At 45.4% G+C, this 20,759-nt stretch overlaps 1 protein-coding gene across 1 annotated transcript; it reads right to left on the reverse strand.

Moving 5' to 3' along the window:
* Window positions 1–4,261: 4,261 nt before the first annotated feature.
* On the reverse strand, window positions 4,262–12,585 carry LOC123602244 (stromelysin-1-like). The gene is made up of 11 exons (XM_045486599.1): window positions 12,315–12,585; window positions 11,308–11,552; window positions 11,068–11,216; window positions 10,818–10,943; window positions 9,081–9,245; window positions 8,748–8,895; window positions 7,682–7,815; window positions 7,099–7,258; window positions 5,915–6,018; window positions 4,503–4,657; window positions 4,262–4,446 (listed from the first exon to the last, which is right to left on the reverse strand). The coding sequence occupies exons 1-10, from the start codon at window positions 12,417–12,419 to the stop codon at window positions 4,557–4,559; spliced, it is 1,437 nt and encodes a 478-aa protein (XP_045342555.1). The 5' UTR covers window positions 12,420–12,585; the 3' UTR covers window positions 4,262–4,446; window positions 4,503–4,556.
* Between the last annotated feature and the right edge of the window lie 8,174 nt (window positions 12,586–20,759).

The following is a 20,759-nucleotide window of genomic DNA, read 5'->3' on the forward strand; positions in this document are numbered from 1 at the left end:
TTCTGCCTCAGTGTCTCCCCCGACCCCACTGCTGCAGCACCGTGGCTGGGTGAAATGGCTCTTCTTCACCACGGTGACCGTTACAGGATGACCCCACCGTTACAAAAGATCCAAACAGGGGCGGCTCAGCAGAGTGGTTTGTGGTCGGCGCTTGCTTAATGGCGGGAGGTCTGACGCCCGGGGAGCTACCACCGGCGTCACCCCCCACCCCGAGGAGCACCAGGGTGAAGGTGCGGCTCACCCGCCGGCCAGCAGGGGGACCAGAGTGCGGGGAGGGAGCCGGGGCCACAATCGCAGCGAACCTGCCATCTCCACGACCGCTGTGCTTTTAAGTAACGTGAATCCTCAAGCTCTTTTATTTTTACTTTCATTGTTTTACTTCTTAACATTTTTCCCGAGTTGTCGTGAGGTACGATTGACAAATAAAAACGATGTATATTTAAGGTATGTATACAGCACGGTGTTTGCATATTTGTACCCATCGTGACATGATCACTACGGTCAAGCTAATGAACACATCCACCACCTCACAGAGTCCCCTTTTATTGTGGGTTTGTGTAGTGACAACAGTGAGGATCTACCTTCAGCAAATTTCAAGTCTACACTACAGAGTTAGTAGCCGTGGTCACCACGTGGTACCTCATCTCTCCGGAACCTATTCGTCTCACATAACGGAAATTTTCTATCCCATCACCAAAATCTCCCTATTTCCTCCACCCCCTTGGTCCCTGGCAACCACCATTCTTCTCTCTGCTTTTATGAGGTTGACAATTATTTTTTTTTTTTTCTGATTTCACATCTAAGTAAGATTATGCTGTGTTTGTGTTTTTCTGTCCGGCGGATTTCACTTAGCATAATGTCCTTGAGTTTCATCCGTGTTGTCGTAAATGGCAGAATCTCCTTTTTTTTTTTTTTTAGGGCTTAATAATATTCCATTGTGGGGGTGCCTGGGTGGCTCAGTCAGTTGAGCAGCAACTCAGTTCGTTGACTTTTGCATTTTGACTCTGATTGCAGCTCAGGTCATGATCCCAGGGTTGTGAGATTGAACCTCGCGTCGGGCTCCATGCTGAGCCCGCCCTCTTTCCCTCTCCCTCTGCCCCTCTCCCCGACTTGTGCACATGCTCCCTCTCTTTCTCTCAAACAAAATAGAAGCACCCGTTTGCACCCCCACCAACGCTGCACAACGGATTCCCTTTCTTCACACCCTCACCAACACTTTTCTTTTGAAAAGAAAAGTGATAAACTGTCTTATTTTTAAGCCAGTCGGCAGTTACTGCTACCTGTAACCCAAGGCATCCCACCCTGCCAATGTTTGTGCCCTTTCAGCCAGCATGCAGCTTCATCGCTGTACCCGCACTGCTGGAGTAGATGGCGTGCAGCGACCTGCAGGGTGGAGAACCCCCCCACCAGGCCCCCTGCTCCTCCTTCTCTGCGCAGGATTTGGAGGCTGACTTTTTCACCAGATGCACAAGTACGTGTATGGGAAGGACAGTAAAACATTGAAAATAACCTACTGATACGTCGCCAGCCAAAAATAATCTACAAGTCCACATAATTTTATTTGATGCATTTTCTATTTTTGATTTCAAATTATATTCAAATATATTTTTCAAATGTATATTTTATATATCATTAAATTATTTTCCTTATAGAATATTTCTATTTATGTCAGCTATATTTATTTTCTTTACTTTTGATGACATTGTATTTTTAAATTTCATTTCTTCGAAGTATGCATTTATTGAAGTATTGATTTAGTCACCGAGAGGGGACTGAATACACAAATTACGTGCTTATGTCATAGACGGCGGCCAGTGAGAGGATGAAGCATGTACTTGTGTGGAATGGTTGCCAAGATGCGTTAAGTGAAAATAGCAAACAGCAGTGCGAATTTGCACGCCACCATTTTAGTTTCAAGAGACAGTGTTGATGTTTGCATCTCTACAAAACAGCTCTGAAAGCTGCGTGTACGTGTCTGTGGTTATTTGTATGCGCTCTTTCTTGCTGGACTATAATCTCGATGAGGGCGGGGGCCGGGTCAGAATAGCTCTCCATGGTGGCCTCTGAGAAAATGCACTAGCTGTCGGTGATGGGTGTGAGAAAGGTTAACTCTGCAGTTTTCTACCTTTTGGAATTGTGTTGTGACCACATAGGACCCTGCAAAAAAAAAAAAAAAAAAAAAAAAAAAAAAAAAAAAAAAAAAGGAAAACAAAAGAAAAAAGAAAAAAACTGAATAAATTCAGGTGATTTTGAGATAAAGAAATGCTCAATTCCTAGCAAAATACAATCTCACATGTAGTCTCTTTTGTATTCATGGTTTTAAGGAGGATCTAAATGCTGACAATCCGTATACTTATACCTCCCCCCTTTTTTTTAACATTAAATTTATTGTCACATTGGTTTCCATATGACACCCAGTGCTCATCCCTACAGGTACCCTTCTCAGTGCCCATCACCCACTTTCCCCTCTCCCCCACCCCCCATCAACCCTCGGTTTATTCTCAGCTTTTATGAGTCTCTTACGGTTTGCCTCCTTCCCTCTCTGAAACTTTTTTTCCCCCCTTCCCCTCCCCCATGGCCTTCCGTCAAGTTTCTCAGGATCCACATAAGAGTGAAAACATATGGTATCTTTCTCTGTATGACTTATTTCACTTAGCATAATACTCTCCACTTCCATCCACGTTGCTACAAATGGCCAGATTTCATTCCCTCTCATTGCCATGTAGTATTCCATTGTATATATAAACCACATCTTCTTTATCCATTCGTTAGTTGATCGACATTTAGGCTCTTTCCATCATTTGGCCGTTGCTGAAAGTGCTGCTATAAACACTGGGTACAAGTGCCCTGTGCATCAGCACTCCTGTATCCCTTGGGTCAATTCCTAGCAGTGCTATTGCTGGGTCATAGGGCAGATCTATTTTTAATTTGAGATACAATCGACAGACAACATTGTACTCATTTTAGGTGCGCGAGGTGAAGACTCCACACATGTCCATGTTACAAAATGGTCACCACCGTGGGTGTGGTCCACACCCATCACCTCCCACAGTCACTGTGCCTCCTCTTTCCAATGTAGACTCCTTATGTCATGGCCTACCTGGATATCTCACAGACATTTCAAAACTTGGAAAACCTAAGCAAACCTTCCCAATTCTTACCTTTTCCCCACAAAGCTGTGCGTCTCCAAGTCGTCCCCCACCTCAGCAAAGCTGCCCCCATCTGTGACATTTGTCCTTAGGCTCTAGGAGGCCATCTGGGAATTTCTTCTCTTCTCAGCCCCATCGTGAAGTCCTGCCCTCTTCCGTATTCTTGTCTGACCCTGCAGTGTGACCGCTTCAGTCCCAGCCACGATCCCCTCCCCCGGTTTCACACCTCCCTCAAAACCTCCCCAGTGCCATTCCCTCAAACGTTCAAAGCAGCCCAAAGCAGAGTAGATCTCCCTATTGTTCTGTCAAAGACACCGATGGTTTTCCTTTATGACTTTTATTACATTGATGGTTGCATGTACATGTTTGTGGCTATCTGCCTATATTTTTTCTTGCTGGATTATAATCTTGATGAGGGCAGCGCTGTGTCCATTTTCTGAGATTCCGATGCCTACAACCCAGCACAGTGCCTGGCACACGGAATATGATCGACAAATTATTCCCCAATGAGCAAGTGAAAGTGTGAGTACGCTCTTACTGTGTGGTTGCCCAGACGTGCCACTTAGGGGCAATAAATCTACCTCAGGATAAGCATTTGCCCGTGGACTTCTCGCACAGACAGCCACAAAATGAGTACAAGAGGATACTTTCATGTGTGGGTGGACATGAGCAGACCACGAGGTCAGGCAAAGGGGCTCCACGGAGGGAACAGATACGTAAAAGGAAAAGATGAAGAGCGGGTGTGTTGGATTTTCTCCACCTGAAAAACAAAGTGCACGAACGAGGTGACTTGTGCTAACCGTAGGACCCCGCTTCACAATTTTCTCTAGAGCCTTCCCTGCAAGATCACTTCCCTAGATCCTTCTCCTGGGGTATAGCAGGAACACATACGACATCTGGGGGGTGGACATAGGGACACCTCTTCGTCGGACACCAGGGGAGGACAAGGGGCACATTGTCCTCACTTCGGGATGGGCTCATGGTGAGGCTGCCGCCACGGAGACCCTAGTACTGACACCACTGGCCAAGGATCTCAGGCTGCCTTCTGTTTCGCCCCTACCCCACCCAAGATCGTGAGGACGACTCATTCTGGAAGCAAACGAAACAATAAAGCAACTGGCTGATCGTCTTTATTAAATAACAAGCAAACAGTCTATATACAGTCAGTCGTCTCGCACACGAGTGCTCTCCCTTCTCCTGGGGAAGCTGCTCCGTGTGACCCAAGTGCGCGCCGAGCAGCCTGCTCGAAGGGCCCGTCACAGGTGAGGCTGACCGGCCAGACACGCAACTTATACTCGTGCTCTGTCAGTGCACGTGCAGCAGGAAGCGAACCGTTTCGATTCACAAAGACTCAGGTGAAGAATCATCGGCTTCGTTTCAAATGCCCACGTGGTGCTTCTAGACACCTCAACAGTTCAACCAGCTGTTGGTCTTCAACACGTGTGTCACTTTCTTTGCGTTGGGGTCAAACTCGAACTGCGAAGATCCACTGAAGAAATAGTAAAACCCTGGAAATGCGGACAAGGGAGATAAGGGGATATCTGTTCAAAAACAGAAGTTGGCAACATGCAGAACTCAGAATAGTAGATGATGACAATTACAAAGCGTTGATGGAGTTTCAGTATGTGTCAGGGACGATGATAAGCGTTTTAGATGATTGTTTTTTCATCGATTTCTGCAACAATCCTATGAGGGAAGTATGTCTAAGTCCATTCTATAGATGAGCAGGTGAGGGCTCACAATCTGCTTGCCCAAGGTCACCCCTGGGCGGGTTGGAGACGGCACTCCATGCCAGCGCAGTCTGGCAGTAAAGCCAAGTTCAGGCCATCAGGTTATTCTGCTCTGATCAGACAAAACTCTCTGCTTCTGTGGAAACTGCGATCTCTTTACTTTTGTTTTTCCTGGCAGCCCTCCTCCCCTTTCCTCGCTTCATAGCCTGAGGGTCACGTGTGGCCCCAGAGAAGCACAGAAACTCTTTCCAAACACCACAGGACCCTTTACGGCTCTTCCATCATGGTGCTTGGGTTACCTTTCGAGAAGGATCACCAGTCACCAGCCATCTCTCTTTGATTAGGGGGAAAAAAATGTATCTTTTTAAAAACTTTGTGCACACGCCAAAGCAATGACAGTAATGCCTTGGTTTGTGAGCATAGTTTGTTCCAGAATCATGCTTGTAATCCAAAGCAGTCGTACATCAAACCAAACCGCAAGGACCATTGGCTCAGTTGCGATCATATGACATTCGGCATCACGTACTACTCGTATTGCAAGACGTCACTCGTGTATCAGGTTAAAATGTATTAGAAATGTTTGCTTGTCTTGCAGAATACACGCAGAACAAGGTACTCACAATCCAAGGTTTTACTGTATTTGCAAGTGAGCCCTGTGGGCAACGGCTGATGACTACTCAGGAAAATCTCCCAACAGGATGGAGGGGAGGAGAAAGCCAGCCAGTTAAGAAACCTGGCCACACCCCCGAGGGGTTTTATAACCACATGGGAATCTGAAAGACAACAGCTCTAGAGGTGAGGAAGGGACTCTCAAGCACTTTGGTTTTATCCACATGGACAAATTATAGGGATTTGTGTTGATCATTGTTCTGATTCAAATCAACGTACTATATAAAGTCGTCATAGAAGTGGTACAGAACTGGTAATTGAAATCTAGGGGAGGGAGGTGGAAATTGGTTAAAGGAAACCCGTCCAGCTGCCCTCTTCCCTCTGACACCGAGTGGCCCGTCGCCAACGGAGCAAGTACCCTCTTACCAAATGCTTCAAAGGCAGCGTCAACCTTCGAGTCAACCCCTGGAAAGTCGTCTGCTATTTTCTTGGGAAAGTCTGGCTCCATGGACCGCATCTTCTCATCAAATCTGCATCCGGTCAAAGAAACACAGCTCAGCATTGCACGGAGGCCACGTTACCCACATTCTTAGGTCATGTTTGGTTTCATGCGGAATTCTAGTAAACTTTCTAAGTACTGCAAATAAATGTCAAACGTGTTTAGCACGACAGAAATATGTGACTTGAATGGAACTCTAAGAACTTAGTTCTTAGAGCTGGATCTCCACCAGGACCGGAGTCGACAGCCCGATCTGGAAGATGTTTGTCACCATATTTCTTAAGCCTGGACAGAAAGAACCTTAATCGTCTTTCAACCACAAAGACACGAAGGTATGTATGGACAGGTACATAAAGCAAACTGGCTCATTTATCTCAAATACACATCTCAAGTTCTCTGCCGTGCTTGACTCCTATATGTCCTCCCCACCCTGCACATCTGGATTTCCTACAGCAGCCTGTTAGGAAAAGGCAGAGTGGCGAGAAGGCAATCACAGCGCATGTGTTTTGGACTCAGGGGCTGGACCTTGGTTGGTCTGCCCAGTTGTGTGGGCGGTTGGCCCAGGAATCAGCCTCTGTGTGAGTCCTGGGTTCTATCCATAAAACTTAAACAGGCAGCACTAATGAGGGGCGGAGCTTAAGGGAAGCCCTTCACAATCATAGAGTAAATTTGGGAAGATGAGACAAACACCCAGGGAGGCAGTGAGTCCACAGGAAAGGAATGCTAAACTGTGGCCTGGATTCTTGAGGCTTCTTTCAAACCCATCTGGGTTTGGAGTCCAGCAGGGAAGGTCTGTGGGGGGGGGGGGGGGGTGGGGACTCGAGCCAGGACTTTAGGGTGAGTGGGCTGGGGAGAGGGGCGAAGGAGAGAAGAGGCCGTCCAGGCAGGTGGGGCAACAGCAGAGGGAAGGTCCAGCCTGTGGCACAAGGGCTCAAGGCAGGAGCGCTTAAGAAATGCCGATTACCAGGCGCTGCTGAGTTGGAAAGTAGGCGTGAATCCGTCCTCCTCAGTGAGACGGAAGCAGGGCTGAGAGTGAGGTGGGGGTCCCTCAGGGAAAGAACCTAACGTCCCTAATCAGGCTCCATACAGAGTCATTCCAACCGCGTCTTACCGCCAGTATTTGTCCTCTACAAAGAAGTACGTTTTCTCCTTTTCCTTATCAAAAACAGCGGCATCTATTTTCGTTACGCTCGGAGGAAAACCCAGGGTGTGGATGCCTTTCGGATAACCTGCTTGTACCTCGGTTCCTCTGATGGCCCAGAACTGATTTCCTGTTAAGAAAAATAACTCACGGAATTATTTCATTATTTCTACATTATTTACCTAATTACTTATAAACGCATTTAATTTGTAAAAGTTAAGCCTTTGAGTTTTAGAAATACTTGTTGGTGCCTTTGGTTTTCATAGTAAAAATGTAATCCCCGGCTCAAAGTGGGCATTGAACAACAATGTGTGGATTGAATGAATGAACACAAACCAAAGAAGGGAATTTACAAGTCTGAGCCATGTATGTTGCTATGTTCATTTCTATCATTTGTAAAACATAAAGAAAATAACATCCCTTCCCTTCTTCATTACCTGAGAGCAACAACGTAGACACAATTTGTGATAGCAGAGAAAATCAAAGTCCTATTCAATTTTCCTGTGAAAGGGTTTATTTCAACAAGTTAGAGAAATTATCGTATAATAATTACCTTTGAAAGTGAAAACGATATCCTTGCTAGTCTCTTCGTATGCGGCATCCAAGCCCGAAGGTAGAGATGGCCAAAACGAGGAGATCAAATAAAACCCAGGTTCAGGCGTCCTGAGGGATTTGCGCCAAAAATGTCTGCAATATGAATAAAAAGAAATGAAAACTGAAACCCAGACCTTCGCCTGTAGCACATTTTTCTCATTGACCTGCCTCACCCATCTTCCCGCATTCTCTCATCCTCTGGCTGGATGACAGGCAGAAATTAGGCGTACTTCCAATGGGAAAATATGTTTTCTTTCTCCCGGGAAGCCTGCACCAGACCTCCTGGCAAAGAAAAGTGATCCTGCGGCGAAATTAGTTAGCCAAGTGTAACCTCTAAATACCTACAATTCACGCACACTGCTGTGTGTGCAACAACATGGCTTACATTTTCTTTTTTCTTTTTTTTTTTTAATGTTTATGTATTTTTGAGAGAGAGAGAGAGACACACACAGCACGAGCAGGGGAGGGGCAGAGAGAGAGGGAGACACAGAATCCGAAGCAGGCTCCAGGCTCTGAGCTGTCAGCACAAAGCCTGACTTGGGGCTCGAACCCACGAACCGTAAGATCATGACCTGAACCAAAGCCAGACACTTAACCAACTGAGCCATCCAGGCGCCCCATGGTCTACATTTCTGAAAAGACAGACCGGTGTGTGCATGTGCGTATCTGTGTCTGTAAGTATTTTTTGGTATATGCATGGAAACCTTCTGGAAGGATGTACAGGGGTCCTTGAGTACGGGGATACCCTAGGGAACCCAGATTAGTGTGGTGAGGGAGACGTGCTTTCTACTTTCTGCCTGTTTGTGCAGCTTGAATGTTCTCTGAAGTGCATGTGTATCCGGCAGACAGGAAATTATTGATTCAATGTAACACCCTCCTGACTCCATTTTTAAAGGAGGTAAAGATAAAGTTGCGATTCTGAAGTTGGACTTTTGAAAAGCAAGCGTGACTTCGAGGAACAACAAGGAGAGGACAAGAATGTACGTCAAAAGAATAGATAGGGAAATAGAATCTTCTGGTCTGACCTGTCTTTAAAGAACAGGATTTCTCCCCTCAGAGAGCTGACGGCATCGAAGGACAAAGCAGGATCGCACGTGGCTGGTGTCCCAGGTTCTGGAGGCACAGATTCCGCGGGCCCCGCGGGGCCATCAGGGGATGACGTAGGGGGAGGTCCTAAAGGAAACAGATGTGGGGATTGAACACGAGGCGAAATGGGATGCTTCCGTCGATTTCTATGCTTTCCAAACACTCTCTGAGTGCGTTGAGACGAATTGCAAATGCTTGATGCAGCATTTTAAAGCTTTCCCGAAGACCATGGCTGCAAAGCTCCAATGCCTCCTTTTTCCAGCATCACTCACCATACAGGGACTGGATGCCGTTCACATCATCTTGGGCAAGGCGGAAGCGGGTCAGGTCTGTGCGTGGGTTGTAGACGGGATACATCAAAGCTGTGGGGTCGGCCGAGTGATAGAGACCCAGGGAATGGCCGAGTTCATGAGCAGCAACGAGGAATAAGTTGGTCCCTATTTAGGAAATCATAAATAGTAGTTCCTAATCCCTTAAGTACATGTACATCACACAAGTCAGCTGTATTTTATTGGCTTACTTACTGGAAGCACAGAGGGCCTTCTTTGCCTTGTTTTTTGGTTGACTGATCGATTGATAACACACTTAACGGAAAGCCTAGCGTTTTTTAATGCTTCTCATTCTGGAAATCAGTCTTCGAGACAAAATACCCAGTGCGTCCACCTACTGCCCTCTCCCACCTCAGAAGCCTATTTACTTCATGAAAACAAGGTCCTGTTTCTTGTACTCCGGAAGGGAACCAACCCACTTGTTTAGCACATTCATAAATATTTCTCTTCATTTGTCAATGAAAAGCTAAACACTGTCTCAACGTATTAATGTTTGCCAGTTATAGTCTCAGTTAAAGGAATCACAATTTATTCAACTCAAATCTGAAACCCTAAACAATCATACTTTTGTATGCAGACTGTTGCCTGCATAATTTTTCAACCCCAGGATCATTATTAAGTACACATTGGGTCTGGAAATATTAGTAATGATAATTGTCATAGGGCTTGTTAAGATTGGTCTAAAACATAGCATGCCTAATCATGCTCAGCATTTGTCACAAAAGACACTTTGACCACACGAACACTAGCTGCATTCATATTTTCTTTTTCCGCGTATTATTAAAAAAAAAACCCAGGATGCTGACACTGGAAATCGTTGGGTAATTACGTTTGACATGCGGAGTTTACTTTTGCGAGCATTATCTGTGTAACTTGTGATCCTACTAAAGTCCTCATTTGTGACTTTGCAGGAAGAAGTTGTTAATTCGATCAAACCAAGGAAATTTATCCGGCACTAACCTCACATTTGTACTCCCTATATATATTCTGTTTGCATTTTGATTATAAATCCCAGAAAATTTCAGAGGCTAGTATTATTTGTTTTAGCCAGTTGTTTGAAAATGTTGGAAGTCAGTCCTCAAAGTATACAGCTATGAACTGAGAAATACCGTCCTACCTAAAAAAATTGGGCATTGTATTTGGGGGCTAGTGTCTCCCTTTAGAACAAGTCCCTAAAAACTCCTCTTAACCTAGAGAGAGTAAAAGGCTGATTTACCAGAAAAACCTAAACGGGGACCTCAGTTTCTGGAATTTAATTCCCATCTCCATTTTGAAGAGTATAGACGACATTTCCCCAATTTGGATATAAGCGCTATCTAGGGCCCATGTTAGCACAGAGGCAAGGCAACACGTGGTCCCTTGGACATCTGCAATTCAACACAATGAGAAAATACTCTTAAGGATGGTGCTAAGGTCATACTAGAACCATCGTCCTCAAAGAAGTACTTTAACGATGCCTCCATAGCGTGCTTACCAAGACAGAGAATAAACTTTTTGGACATCTGAAAGTGTTTTCAATAACGATCAAAACAAAAATACATTCTATTTCTTGAGCCATTTGGGAAATCTAGAACACACCACTTCTCGAAGATTTGTAGCCTCTCAGAATTTTCTAAATCTAAAAAAAAAACAACAACAAAAATAACCCACCCAAATCATTCTGAGAGATGTGCGACTCACCTGATGTATCCTTTGTCCACTGCTCATCATCGTCAAAGTGAGCGTCTCCATTAATGCCGGGCCCCGGCGCGTAGGCATGACCCAAAATATTTCCAGGTCCATCAAAAGGGATAAAGTCTCCGTGATCTGACGGAGAAAGTGTTTTTATTTGAAAGACAGGTAATTAAAATACCTTTGGAGTCTTCCTACCCCCACCCCCCACAACAGCACTAAATAAATGGATGCATTTCATATTGTTTTTGGTTTTTACCTCTAACTGCAAAAAAGATCATTATGTCAGCCTCTCCTTCGTAAATCTTGGAGAAAGTAAGTGGTGTCACCTCCTCCCAGGCTTTCAGAGCCTTCTCAAAGGCAGAGTCGATGGCCTCTCTTGGCAAATCCAGTGTATAATTCACAATCCTTTAAGAAAAAAATTGAAGACATTATTTTGTCCTGTGATGGTACTTGGTAAAATCACAGTGTGATGTGAACACCTCTTTGGACCCATTACCTGTAGGTGAGGTGCGTTTTCCTCCACTTCGGCAGGCCAGGGAAGGTGGTGAACTGGCCCACGTCGGGAACGCCGCACCGGGGCTTGCGTATCATCGCCAGAGTGTCAGCGTCCAGCTTCCCCGTCACCTCCAACCCGAGGAACTTCTGCATTTCTCGGATTTTTTTAACGACAGGTCCGCTGTGCCTTCTTCTGACGAACTGTTTCACATCCTTCGCGAGGTCGTAGTAGTTCTCCAGGTATTGCTAGTGGGGAGGTTAGTATAGTCATGATTTTTAGCCTTTCGTGCTAAATTGCAGCTGCAGCCCTCATCTAGTTCCGGTATTCCTCCAGTGGCTAAAATCAGAAAAAGTGTCATATTCCATTCCATTCTTCAATTACAGATTCTTCCTTGCGTCTGTTTTGTCTCTGTAACCAACTAACGTCTGGGGCTTCGTCTACTCCCCAAGCAATGACAATGGCGTGGAAGCTGAGACCAATATCTAATGAACTTAAGGCAGAAACACAAAGCAAAAAGGCTTCTTTGGGCATATTTGTGTTTCAGTTACACTTATTCAAGCCCTTCAACTTTCTACTTTGTGCTTCCCCCGGGGACCTGACTTACGAGAGAAAGTTGGACAGATCTCTGGGTCCGAACGCGACACTAGCCATGTAAATACCTAGCTTAACTTCCCCTGGATTAAAATACCTAAAGAAGTTCCATCGCAAGATGCATTTAATTACACCCTCCCCTTGCACTCCTGCCCCTCGAGCCCCAGTGCTGCTGCTCCCAGGGGGTCAGGATCTTAGGCAAACACCTAAGGTTTCTGGCCTCTGTTTGCTCCTGCATGAAAGGAGCCACAGTAGGCTGGGGAGACCCCTCCACATCCCACACTTCCTAACCCCCTGTCCCTGAACTTCTCCTCCACAGTGAGCCCAAAGCATCCCGTCTGTTTATGAATGGAAAGCAGGGGTGGTGTTCCCACTCAGCCCTGCCAGTGCATGTGGGAGATGCGTCCATCAATTACCTGAAGGAGGTCCATGTTGCTGTCCTTGTCCTCTGGGGCTCTGTCCACTGGATAGGCTGAGCACACGGCCACACAGAGCAGCAGGAGAGCCGGAAGATTCTGCATTTCCACTGGCTCTCCTTGGCTCTTTGTCGTCTTAGTGCTTTCCTCTCTGCCTACCTTCTCCTGGGTCCGCCGAAGGGAGCCCTGACTTTTATAGGGCGACAGTGTTGGTTTAGGTCACCCACAGCCTGACTCATGACTGCTTTCATCCGAATGGCAGCAGGACCCCGTCCAAAAATTCCAAATCCAAAGTAGGATGATACAACCTACTTTACTAATTTCTCTCAACCTTTCCAATTTTGCAAATCAAAACAGTGATTAAGCGCCAGGAAATGCTTCCTGTCTTCGTAAGATGAAAACTAGGGCTTTTTTTTTTTTTTATTCTGGAAAGAAAAAGTGACTGGAATTTACTAGACAATTTCTGTTTGCGGTGTTTGAGAGGAGAAATAGGCTGACTCGGTAAAAAGTCAGAATTGAGTAGGACTTCTAGATGCGGTCTTATTTTAAGAAAAACGTACTTAAAATCAAATGTAAGGAGATGTGAGTAAATGAAAAGCTGGGCATCCGTAGCTAGAGTCTTATTAGTTTCTGTCAAAACGGAAGAAGCAAGATCTAGAATAAAGCTGGAAGGGAGAGTTCAGTTTTTGAGTCTTTGATTTGAAATACGTGCTGTGGGTATCTCCTTGGGTTCCTTAGTTTTTGAGGAGAGAAAGCTCAAGGGGAGGAGAGAACAAAGATCGCGAAGAAGGGAGTGTATCCTTCTCTTCTGGTCTGTGAGAGTCTGTGCCCGGCTTATTGACAGGTGGCCTTCCTGGAACAGGGGCTCTGTAAAAACAGTGGCAGCATCGAATGATTGACTTTGCGCAGGACTGGAATTCTCTGTCAGTATCTCCTACACATCTCTTACTCTCTTCCAATCCCTTTCCCTCCACCTTCCGTTCAAATCCGTAGATAGTTTGAACTTTAAAAACAAAAGCCACCCTGAATGGTCTCCCCAGGGTGCTCACCTGTTTTTTCTCTCTTCTTCCCTTTCTCTCCCTTCCCCTCCCCTGCCTTCCTCCCACTCCTCTTCTGTGACCCGCGGAGTGCTGCTCACGCCGGCTGTGTGACAGGTGCTCGTCTGGAAGACAGGAGACATCCCCAGGGGGAGACCTGGTTGAACGTCTTACAATCCTCCGGCCCCCTCTCCCCCACCCACCCACCTCCCTTACCCTTAGGAAAATAAAACAGCGAGAGACGTGCAGACCCTAGAGGGCAAAATTCACAGTTGCTAAACGTTGGCTGAGGGCACGTTTGATCCGTCACCACACTTTGGTTTTCCTCTGTCTGCTTGCCTATCCGCTGGCCACGCGACAGACGGCCGGCCAGTGCGAACCTGTGAAATGACCCACGTGCTGTCCGTGTCCAGAACATTCAGTAAGGGCAAGTGCTGCTCTCGATGCCTTACTGGCTTTACCTTTTGTCTGTTTCTGAATAAACACCAGGGGTAGCTCATCGAACGTGCATCAGAGATGTGGTAAGACCCTGGATGGAGGTGCCCAGGTGACCGATGGCCACCGGGCAGGGGCTGGGCATCGAGTGTGAACACTGGCGTTCGGACTCAATTCTGTCGAAAGACACCTCATTCCTTCAGAGGAGAGAATTTGGACCTCGTCTTGACCGAAATCAGGGGGAACGCTGGTCCTCACTGACGTCAGCATAGCTGAGGGGGCTGGGACTGGGGAAGCGGGTGGGTGGGCAGGGGAGGTGGCGGGGGGGGGGGGGACGTGAAGCACAGGTCTCAATTCCTTCTGGATCAAGGGTTTTTTTCTAAATTTTCTCTGGTGTCATAACTCAGAAAACACATTTCAAGGTTACGGGGAAACCTTACAGACATCATGTTTATTTTCCCAGATGTTCAAACAGGATTGGCACAACGGGCCGCGCTGTTGTTCCTGAAATAAACGCAAGAGTCTGCTCGTCCAGACTTTGTCCTCTTATAAAACGGCGTCTGAGAGGTCTCGGGAAGTCTCGAGCCTCCAGAAGAGTTCGTTTTTGGTTTCTTAGTGGTGCCTTGCACCCACGTCTCTTGCGGATTTTTCCTGCTGGACTGTTGACCCGTCTGCCTCCCCTCCATCGCCGGGGCTCTTCGTTCATCTCTGAGCTCCTAGGGGTGAGCGTAGTGTCTGGTGAAAAGCAGATACCCCAGAACTGCTGACAGAATTCATTAATGTATTCGTTATGAATGAAGGGCTCACAGGAAAAAACAAAGAGGTGAATGAAAAGTTAAAAAAAAACCTCACAAATCATGCAGATGTTTCTAACTCCCCAGAACCTACGTGTCATATTTACCGAATACCCTATTAACTGAATTCTTTTGCTTCACTGTCTTTGGAAAAGAATCAGGCAATCATCTTGAGTCTCTCTAGTAAAGAATAAATCGAAGGCTTGTGTACTCATATCCCTCGTTCCTTTGTAAAATACTCAAGATAGCAGTGCCAAGGGATTTTCTGACAATGGGTGAGAGTCAATTTGCATTTTGGAGATTAAATTTTAAAAGGCAATGCGTTAATGAGGAAGACAGGTAGGTTATGAGGCAACTGGGTGGGAGAAAGAAGGAAGAGACAGAGAATAAATACCCCAAAGGTAGAGGGGAATCTGTGAACACTAGCAGAAAAACACTGGCTTTTCCAGCACAGCAGTGAGAACGGCCATTCGCCGGAGGACCATTTATCACAGGGCTGAACACGTACAAGGGCCACACGCCGGCAGGTTGCGGAAAGCTATCCTGAAGGGATCGGGCCCGGCAGGAAACTTAAATTCGACCTGATCCAAATTTGGGTTCAAAAGCTGGCAGCCAGTGCAAGCCTCATTCCTCCCGATAACTTCTCCCTTCTGTCTTCCCACTCACCACGCTTCTCCATGACTAATGAGACAAGATAATACATGAGGCTTGCTGCGGCCAGCTGATACAATCATCCCTTCGGCTCCAAACTCATTTATCATGTGTCCGAGTCTCCGCCTTGAATGTTTCAGGACTCCCAAACTAAGAGTGTACATTTGGAGGTAATAAGCAAAAGAGAAATGGAGCGAAAACGTGACCGAATTATCTATTTAAAAAGAGGAAACAAAGAAGGGGGAGATGAAATGAAGGAATGAAGAAAGAAAGACAGGGAGGGTGCCATCTAGCTGAGGTGATTCCTGCATAATTAGCTCTGCACGGAATAAAGAGAGGAGGTGTGTGGGAATTATGCATAAGGGAAGACGTTTCCTCCAGGAAAAGCCCACTGAAAGAAAGCAGACACGGAGGAAAGTCCGGAAACAGAAGAAACAACTATGCAGAGTCAAGAAATTTGAACGTCTGTTTGGGAAAAGACAGAATTAATTTTGACTGAAATAAAAAGTGTGTGAAGGGTAGTAATGAAAAGTGAAAAACGAAGTTGTGGGCAGGCAGGTTGGAGCTCACTCGTGGAAACCCGTTAGTCTCCAGCTGAGACGTCAGTTTATTCTGCTGGTGATGGGAAGCCACGTTTCTACAAAGTGTTTAAAATAAAGTTTTATGTCTTTCAATAAAATTTCATATTTTTGTTATAGGAAAACACAGGATATAGAAAAAGTTAAAAGTAGAAAAGAAATCATAAATAGTCATACCACAAAGAGAAAAACACAATGAACGCTTTACTGTAGTTCCTTCTAAGTTTTAGTTTTTTACATCGCGATGATCAGGGGGAATTTAGAAAATTGTATCCATTTTTTTCCACAATTGTGAATCTCACCAGTCAGAAAGGAGTACCTATAAGGCAACATGCCTCCTTTGAATTATAGGATAAAGCATGTTGCTAACAGGGTTTTTTTAATGTATGTTTTTCATAGTTGAAATCTGACCACATATGCTAATTTTCTCAAGTATTTGCCCCAGAAACTTCCAAACGTTTTAGTTGGAAGATGAGCCAGAACAGAAAACGGAATTAGGAACAGATAACATGGGCACGTGGATGGCTCAGTCTTTCTTCATTTCTGAGAGCATAATGACTCAGATCATCCAATGTGAGTGGTAAAAATGTCGAAATCCATCACTGACATTCCTGGGTGGTGGCAACGGCCTTTATGTGGCTCCGGGCAACTCTGATATTATGGAAAGAAGGAGAGTGTTTTGTAATGTTCTTGGCATAAATATTCCAGTTATGCAAACAGAGTAACATGAACTGAAGTTTTGAGTGGTACTCCGACAGGCAGCATATTCCGACCGATGGAAAAGACGCCTGAGAAGCACGTTTTCTGATGTGATGGTCACAGGGGCGACAGCACGGTGGGGGCACGGCCATCTTTCTGTTAGAAAACAGACTTGCTGGGGCGCCTGGGTGGCTCAGCTGGTTAAGCATCCGTCCGAATTCGGCTCAGGTCATGATGTCACAGTTTGTGGGTTTGAGCCCCACGTCGGGCTCTGTGCTGACAGCTCAGAGCCTGGAGCCTGCTTTGGATTCTGCGTCTCCCTCTCTCTCTGACATTCCCCTGCTGGTGCTCTGTCTCTCAAAAATAAATAAACATTAAACAAAAGAAGACAAGAAAACGGGCTTTGCCAAACTAACTGTGGAAAGAAAGCTCTGTTACACTTCCTAGAGCCTGACCTATACATTCTGGAAATGTTCATTTTGAGCCAACTGGCCCCATTTATGCCTGTATGTAATTTTTTTTGCAAGGGTGGTTCAGGAGTGAAATTTGCTGATTCCACCATGTCTGAGAGCCTCTTTCATTAAGCTCTCCTACAGGAGGTGCCTGGGATGGTTATGAAATGGGACACAATTTTTTCTCTCTTTCCAAGTCAACACTCATGCAGTAGAGACATAGCTTCATGTTGTCTAGTGAGAAGACAGTGCTATAGACGTGTCCTGTGCCCGAGTGCACATGTGAGGAACAAACAATACCTTTCTAGTTCCTTCCAATCACCAGAGTTCCCGAGGTTTCCAAAGACACAGATGGGCCTTTATTCCAACATAACTTCACAGCCTCTAGAAGCAGCTGAACAATTCATTTAAAGAGGCAACTTTGTTTTCAATGTCACAGCTTTCGTTTCTTTTCATTTTGCGTGCAAGTCTGGGAAGGGTTCCTTCAGTGACTCCTAGCCAGGGTCACTTTTTTTTTTTTGTAAGAAATGCTTCTTGTAAGGGTAGATATAAATATAGACAAGTGAGTTTCAAATTTCTTTCTATCTTGGAGAGTAAATTAACATCTATATGGGCTGCTTCCCTTCAATAGATCCTATCCATGGAATATTAGGGTTTTAGGAGAAGGAGCACTTCATTTTCTCACATTAACTTTTTTTTTATTAAAAAATTTTTTTTAATGTTTTATTTATTTTTAAGACCGAGAGAGACAGAGAATGAGCAGGGGAGGGGCAGAGGGAGAGGAAGACACAGAATCCGAGGCAGGCTCCAGGCTCTGAGCTGTCAGCACAGAGCCCGACACAGGGCTCGAACCCACGAACCGTAAGATCATGACCTGAGCAGAAGTCGGACGCTCAACCGACTGAGCCCCCAGGGACCCACTCACACTAACTTTTTAAAAAGGACTTTATTATTTCAGAGAAGTTTTGGTTTCATAGCAAAATTGAGGGAAGGTACAGACATTCTCCACATACTCCCTGCCTCCAAACATGCACAGTCTCCCCAGTTGTAAGCATCTCCCACCAGAGCGGTACACTGGTCATCACCGATAAACCTGCCCTGACACGTCGTGGTCGCCTGAAGTCCACAGTTTACATGTGGTTCCTCTTGCTGTTTGGACAAACGTATAACATGCATCTGTCATTATGGTATCATACAGAGAGCATTTCCACCGCCCTAAAAGTCCTCTGTGCTGTATTCATTCCTCCCCTCACTTCCACCCCCTTGGCAACCACTGATCCTTTTACTGTTCCCATAGTTTTGCCTTTTCCAGAATGTCATGTGGTTGGGAACATACAGTATATAGCCTTCAGATTGGCTTCTTTCACTTAGAAATATGCATGCGAGTCTCTGTCTTGTGACGTTTTCACAGCTCATTCCTTTTTAGTGCTGAATAATACCCACTGTCTGGATGGACCACAGTTCCATCGCCTATGGAAAGACATCTGGGTTGCCTCCAAGTTTTGAAAGTTATGAATAAAGCTGCTAGAAACATCCACGTGCAGGTTTTTGCGGGGACGTAAGTTTTCAACACCTCTGGGTAAGGATCGAGGATCATGATTGCTGGATCATATGGTAAGAGTATGTGTAGTTTTGTTAGAAACTGCCTGTTTTCCAAATGATGCCCTTTTGCATTCCCACCAGCAATGAATGAGAGTTGCTATCGCTCCACATTGTTGTCAGCATTTGGTGTTGGCAGTGTTCTGGATTTTGGCCAATTCCAATAGGTGGGTGGTGGAGTCTCGTCATTTTTAATCTGCATCTCCCTGACGTCACGTGACATGGGACATCTTCTCGTATGCTTGTCATCTCTGTATTCCCTTTGATAAGATGTCTGTTAAGGCCTTTGGCTTTTTAAAGGCTTTTTACATTGGGATTGTTTTCTTTTTTATTTTTATTTTTTTTATTTTTTAACGTTTATTTATTTTTGAGACAGAGAGAGACAGAGCATGAACGGGGGAGGGGCAGAGAGAGAGGGAGACACAGAATCGGAAGCAGGCTCCAGGCTCTGAGCCATCAGCCCAGAGCCCGACGTGGGGCTCGAACTCACGGACCGCGAGATCGTGACCTGAGCTGATGTCGGATGCTTAACCGACTGAGCCACCCAGGCGCCCCCGGGATTGTTTTCTTATTGTTGAGTTTGAAGAGTTCTTTATATCTTTTGGATAGTAGTCCTTTCATCGGGTGTGTCTTTTGCACATATTCTCTCCCGGTCCGTGGCTTGCCTTCCTGCTCTGTTGACACTGTCTCGCACTCAGCAGAAATGTTTAGTTTCAACGAAATCGAACCTAACAATTCTTTCTTTCATGGATTGTGCCTCTGATTGTTGTATCTAAAATGTCATTCTACACCCAAGGTCATCTGGGTGTCCTCCTGTGATTTCTTTCGGGAGTTTTATACTTTATGTTTGTTTCCCACTTAGGTCTGTGATCCATTTATTTTTGTGAAGGGTGTAAGACCTGTGCCTAGATTCACTTTTTTTGCGTGTGGACCTCCATTGTTCCAGTGCCACTTGCTCAAAGTGTTATCTTTGCCCCATTGCACTGCCTTCCCTCCTTTCCCAGAGATCAGTTGACCATGTTTATGTGGGTCTATTCTGGGCTTTCTGTTCTGTTCCATTGATCTATGTATCTTCTCTTTCTCTTATACCACACTGACTTACTTTCAAGTAGGTCTTGAAATCAGGTAGTATCAGCTCCAACTTTGTTTTTCTCCTTAAATATTGTGCTGGCTATTCTGGGTCTTTTTCCTCTCCATATAGACTTTAGAATGCAATTGTTAATGTCTATACAGTAACTTGCTGGGATTTTGATCCAGATCACTCGTCTTCCTAGACCGAGCACTTCCCCAGTTAGAGTTCCTGGCTAGGTATGTGACAGCACCAGAACTATGTTCTAGAAGATTTATCTGGTAGCAGTGGTTGAGGTAGATCAGAATGTGAGGAAAGTGAGGTCGATGGGGTTACGGGCCATTACAATCATCCCAGCACTTGAAGGACTACAGACACAAGTGAAAAGAACTGAGAAAGGAAAGGGATGGTACATAGAGAAAGGACAGGCAGGAGGGAAAAGGCAGGGCATGGCATTGAGTCTTGTCAATTGAGAAATATGGAATCCAGCTGGTCTGCAGTTAAGGGTGAGTTCTCTCTTTGGGACTTGGCACACTTTTGCCTGGTGTGGAAATAAATGAAGACCAACCAAATGAGAATAAGAAATGGTTATTTGTTCAGAGCTGGCGGTAACAAGGGAGTCAGCCACCATCACTTGTGTTTCGGCAGACACGAAACGGCACACAGAAGAGTAGGAAATGTTATTGTGGAAAGAGAAAAGGCTTCACATACACCTTGATCAGAGCTGTTGGCATGAGGAGGCTGGAGGTGAGCTGACTAGAAGCCGGGCTCCCATGCTGTTTGTTTGGAGCTCGTATTTGGCTTTTTCTGACTAGTCTGGACTTGGAAACAGGGAAAGAATTAGAGAAGCTATCAGTTGTCAGTTAATTCCTGGCCATTGTGGACTGATTGTCACAGAAGTGACTGTTTAGATTCTGGGATTATTACTAGAGATAACAATTGGGCTTCCTGCAAATTTGATGAGTGGGCTGGCTTCTGAGTTGTTTATTGTAGATAAGAGAATGGGTTTCCTTGGCAGGTTGCTGTGGATTGTGGGTCAAAGTTCTATTTTTATATAGGATCTGGCCATTGTCCATGTTACATTATATTCAGACTCTCACTGGAAAAGTTGTTTCCAACCTATGGCTTATG

Source organism: Leopardus geoffroyi, chromosome D1, assembly GCF_018350155.1.
Source record: "Leopardus geoffroyi isolate Oge1 chromosome D1, O.geoffroyi_Oge1_pat1.0, whole genome shotgun sequence".
Classification (NCBI taxonomy): domain Eukaryota; kingdom Metazoa; phylum Chordata; class Mammalia; order Carnivora; family Felidae; genus Leopardus; species Leopardus geoffroyi.

Bases quoted from the DNA above. Each gene is read 5' to 3' on its own strand.
- LOC123602244 (XM_045486599.1), bottom strand. From the start codon at position 12,419: ATGCAGAATCTTCCGGCTCTCCTGCTGCTCTGTGTGGCCGTGTGCTCA. The intron at 7,816-8,747 runs GTCAGACCAGAA...TTCATATTGCAG, and splicing joins ATCCTGTTCTTTAAAGACAG to ACATTTTTGGCGCAAATCCC. The intron at 6,019-7,098 runs GTAAGACGCGGT...GACCGGATGCAG, and splicing joins GTAGAGGACAAATACTGGCG to ATTTGATGAGAAGATGCGGT.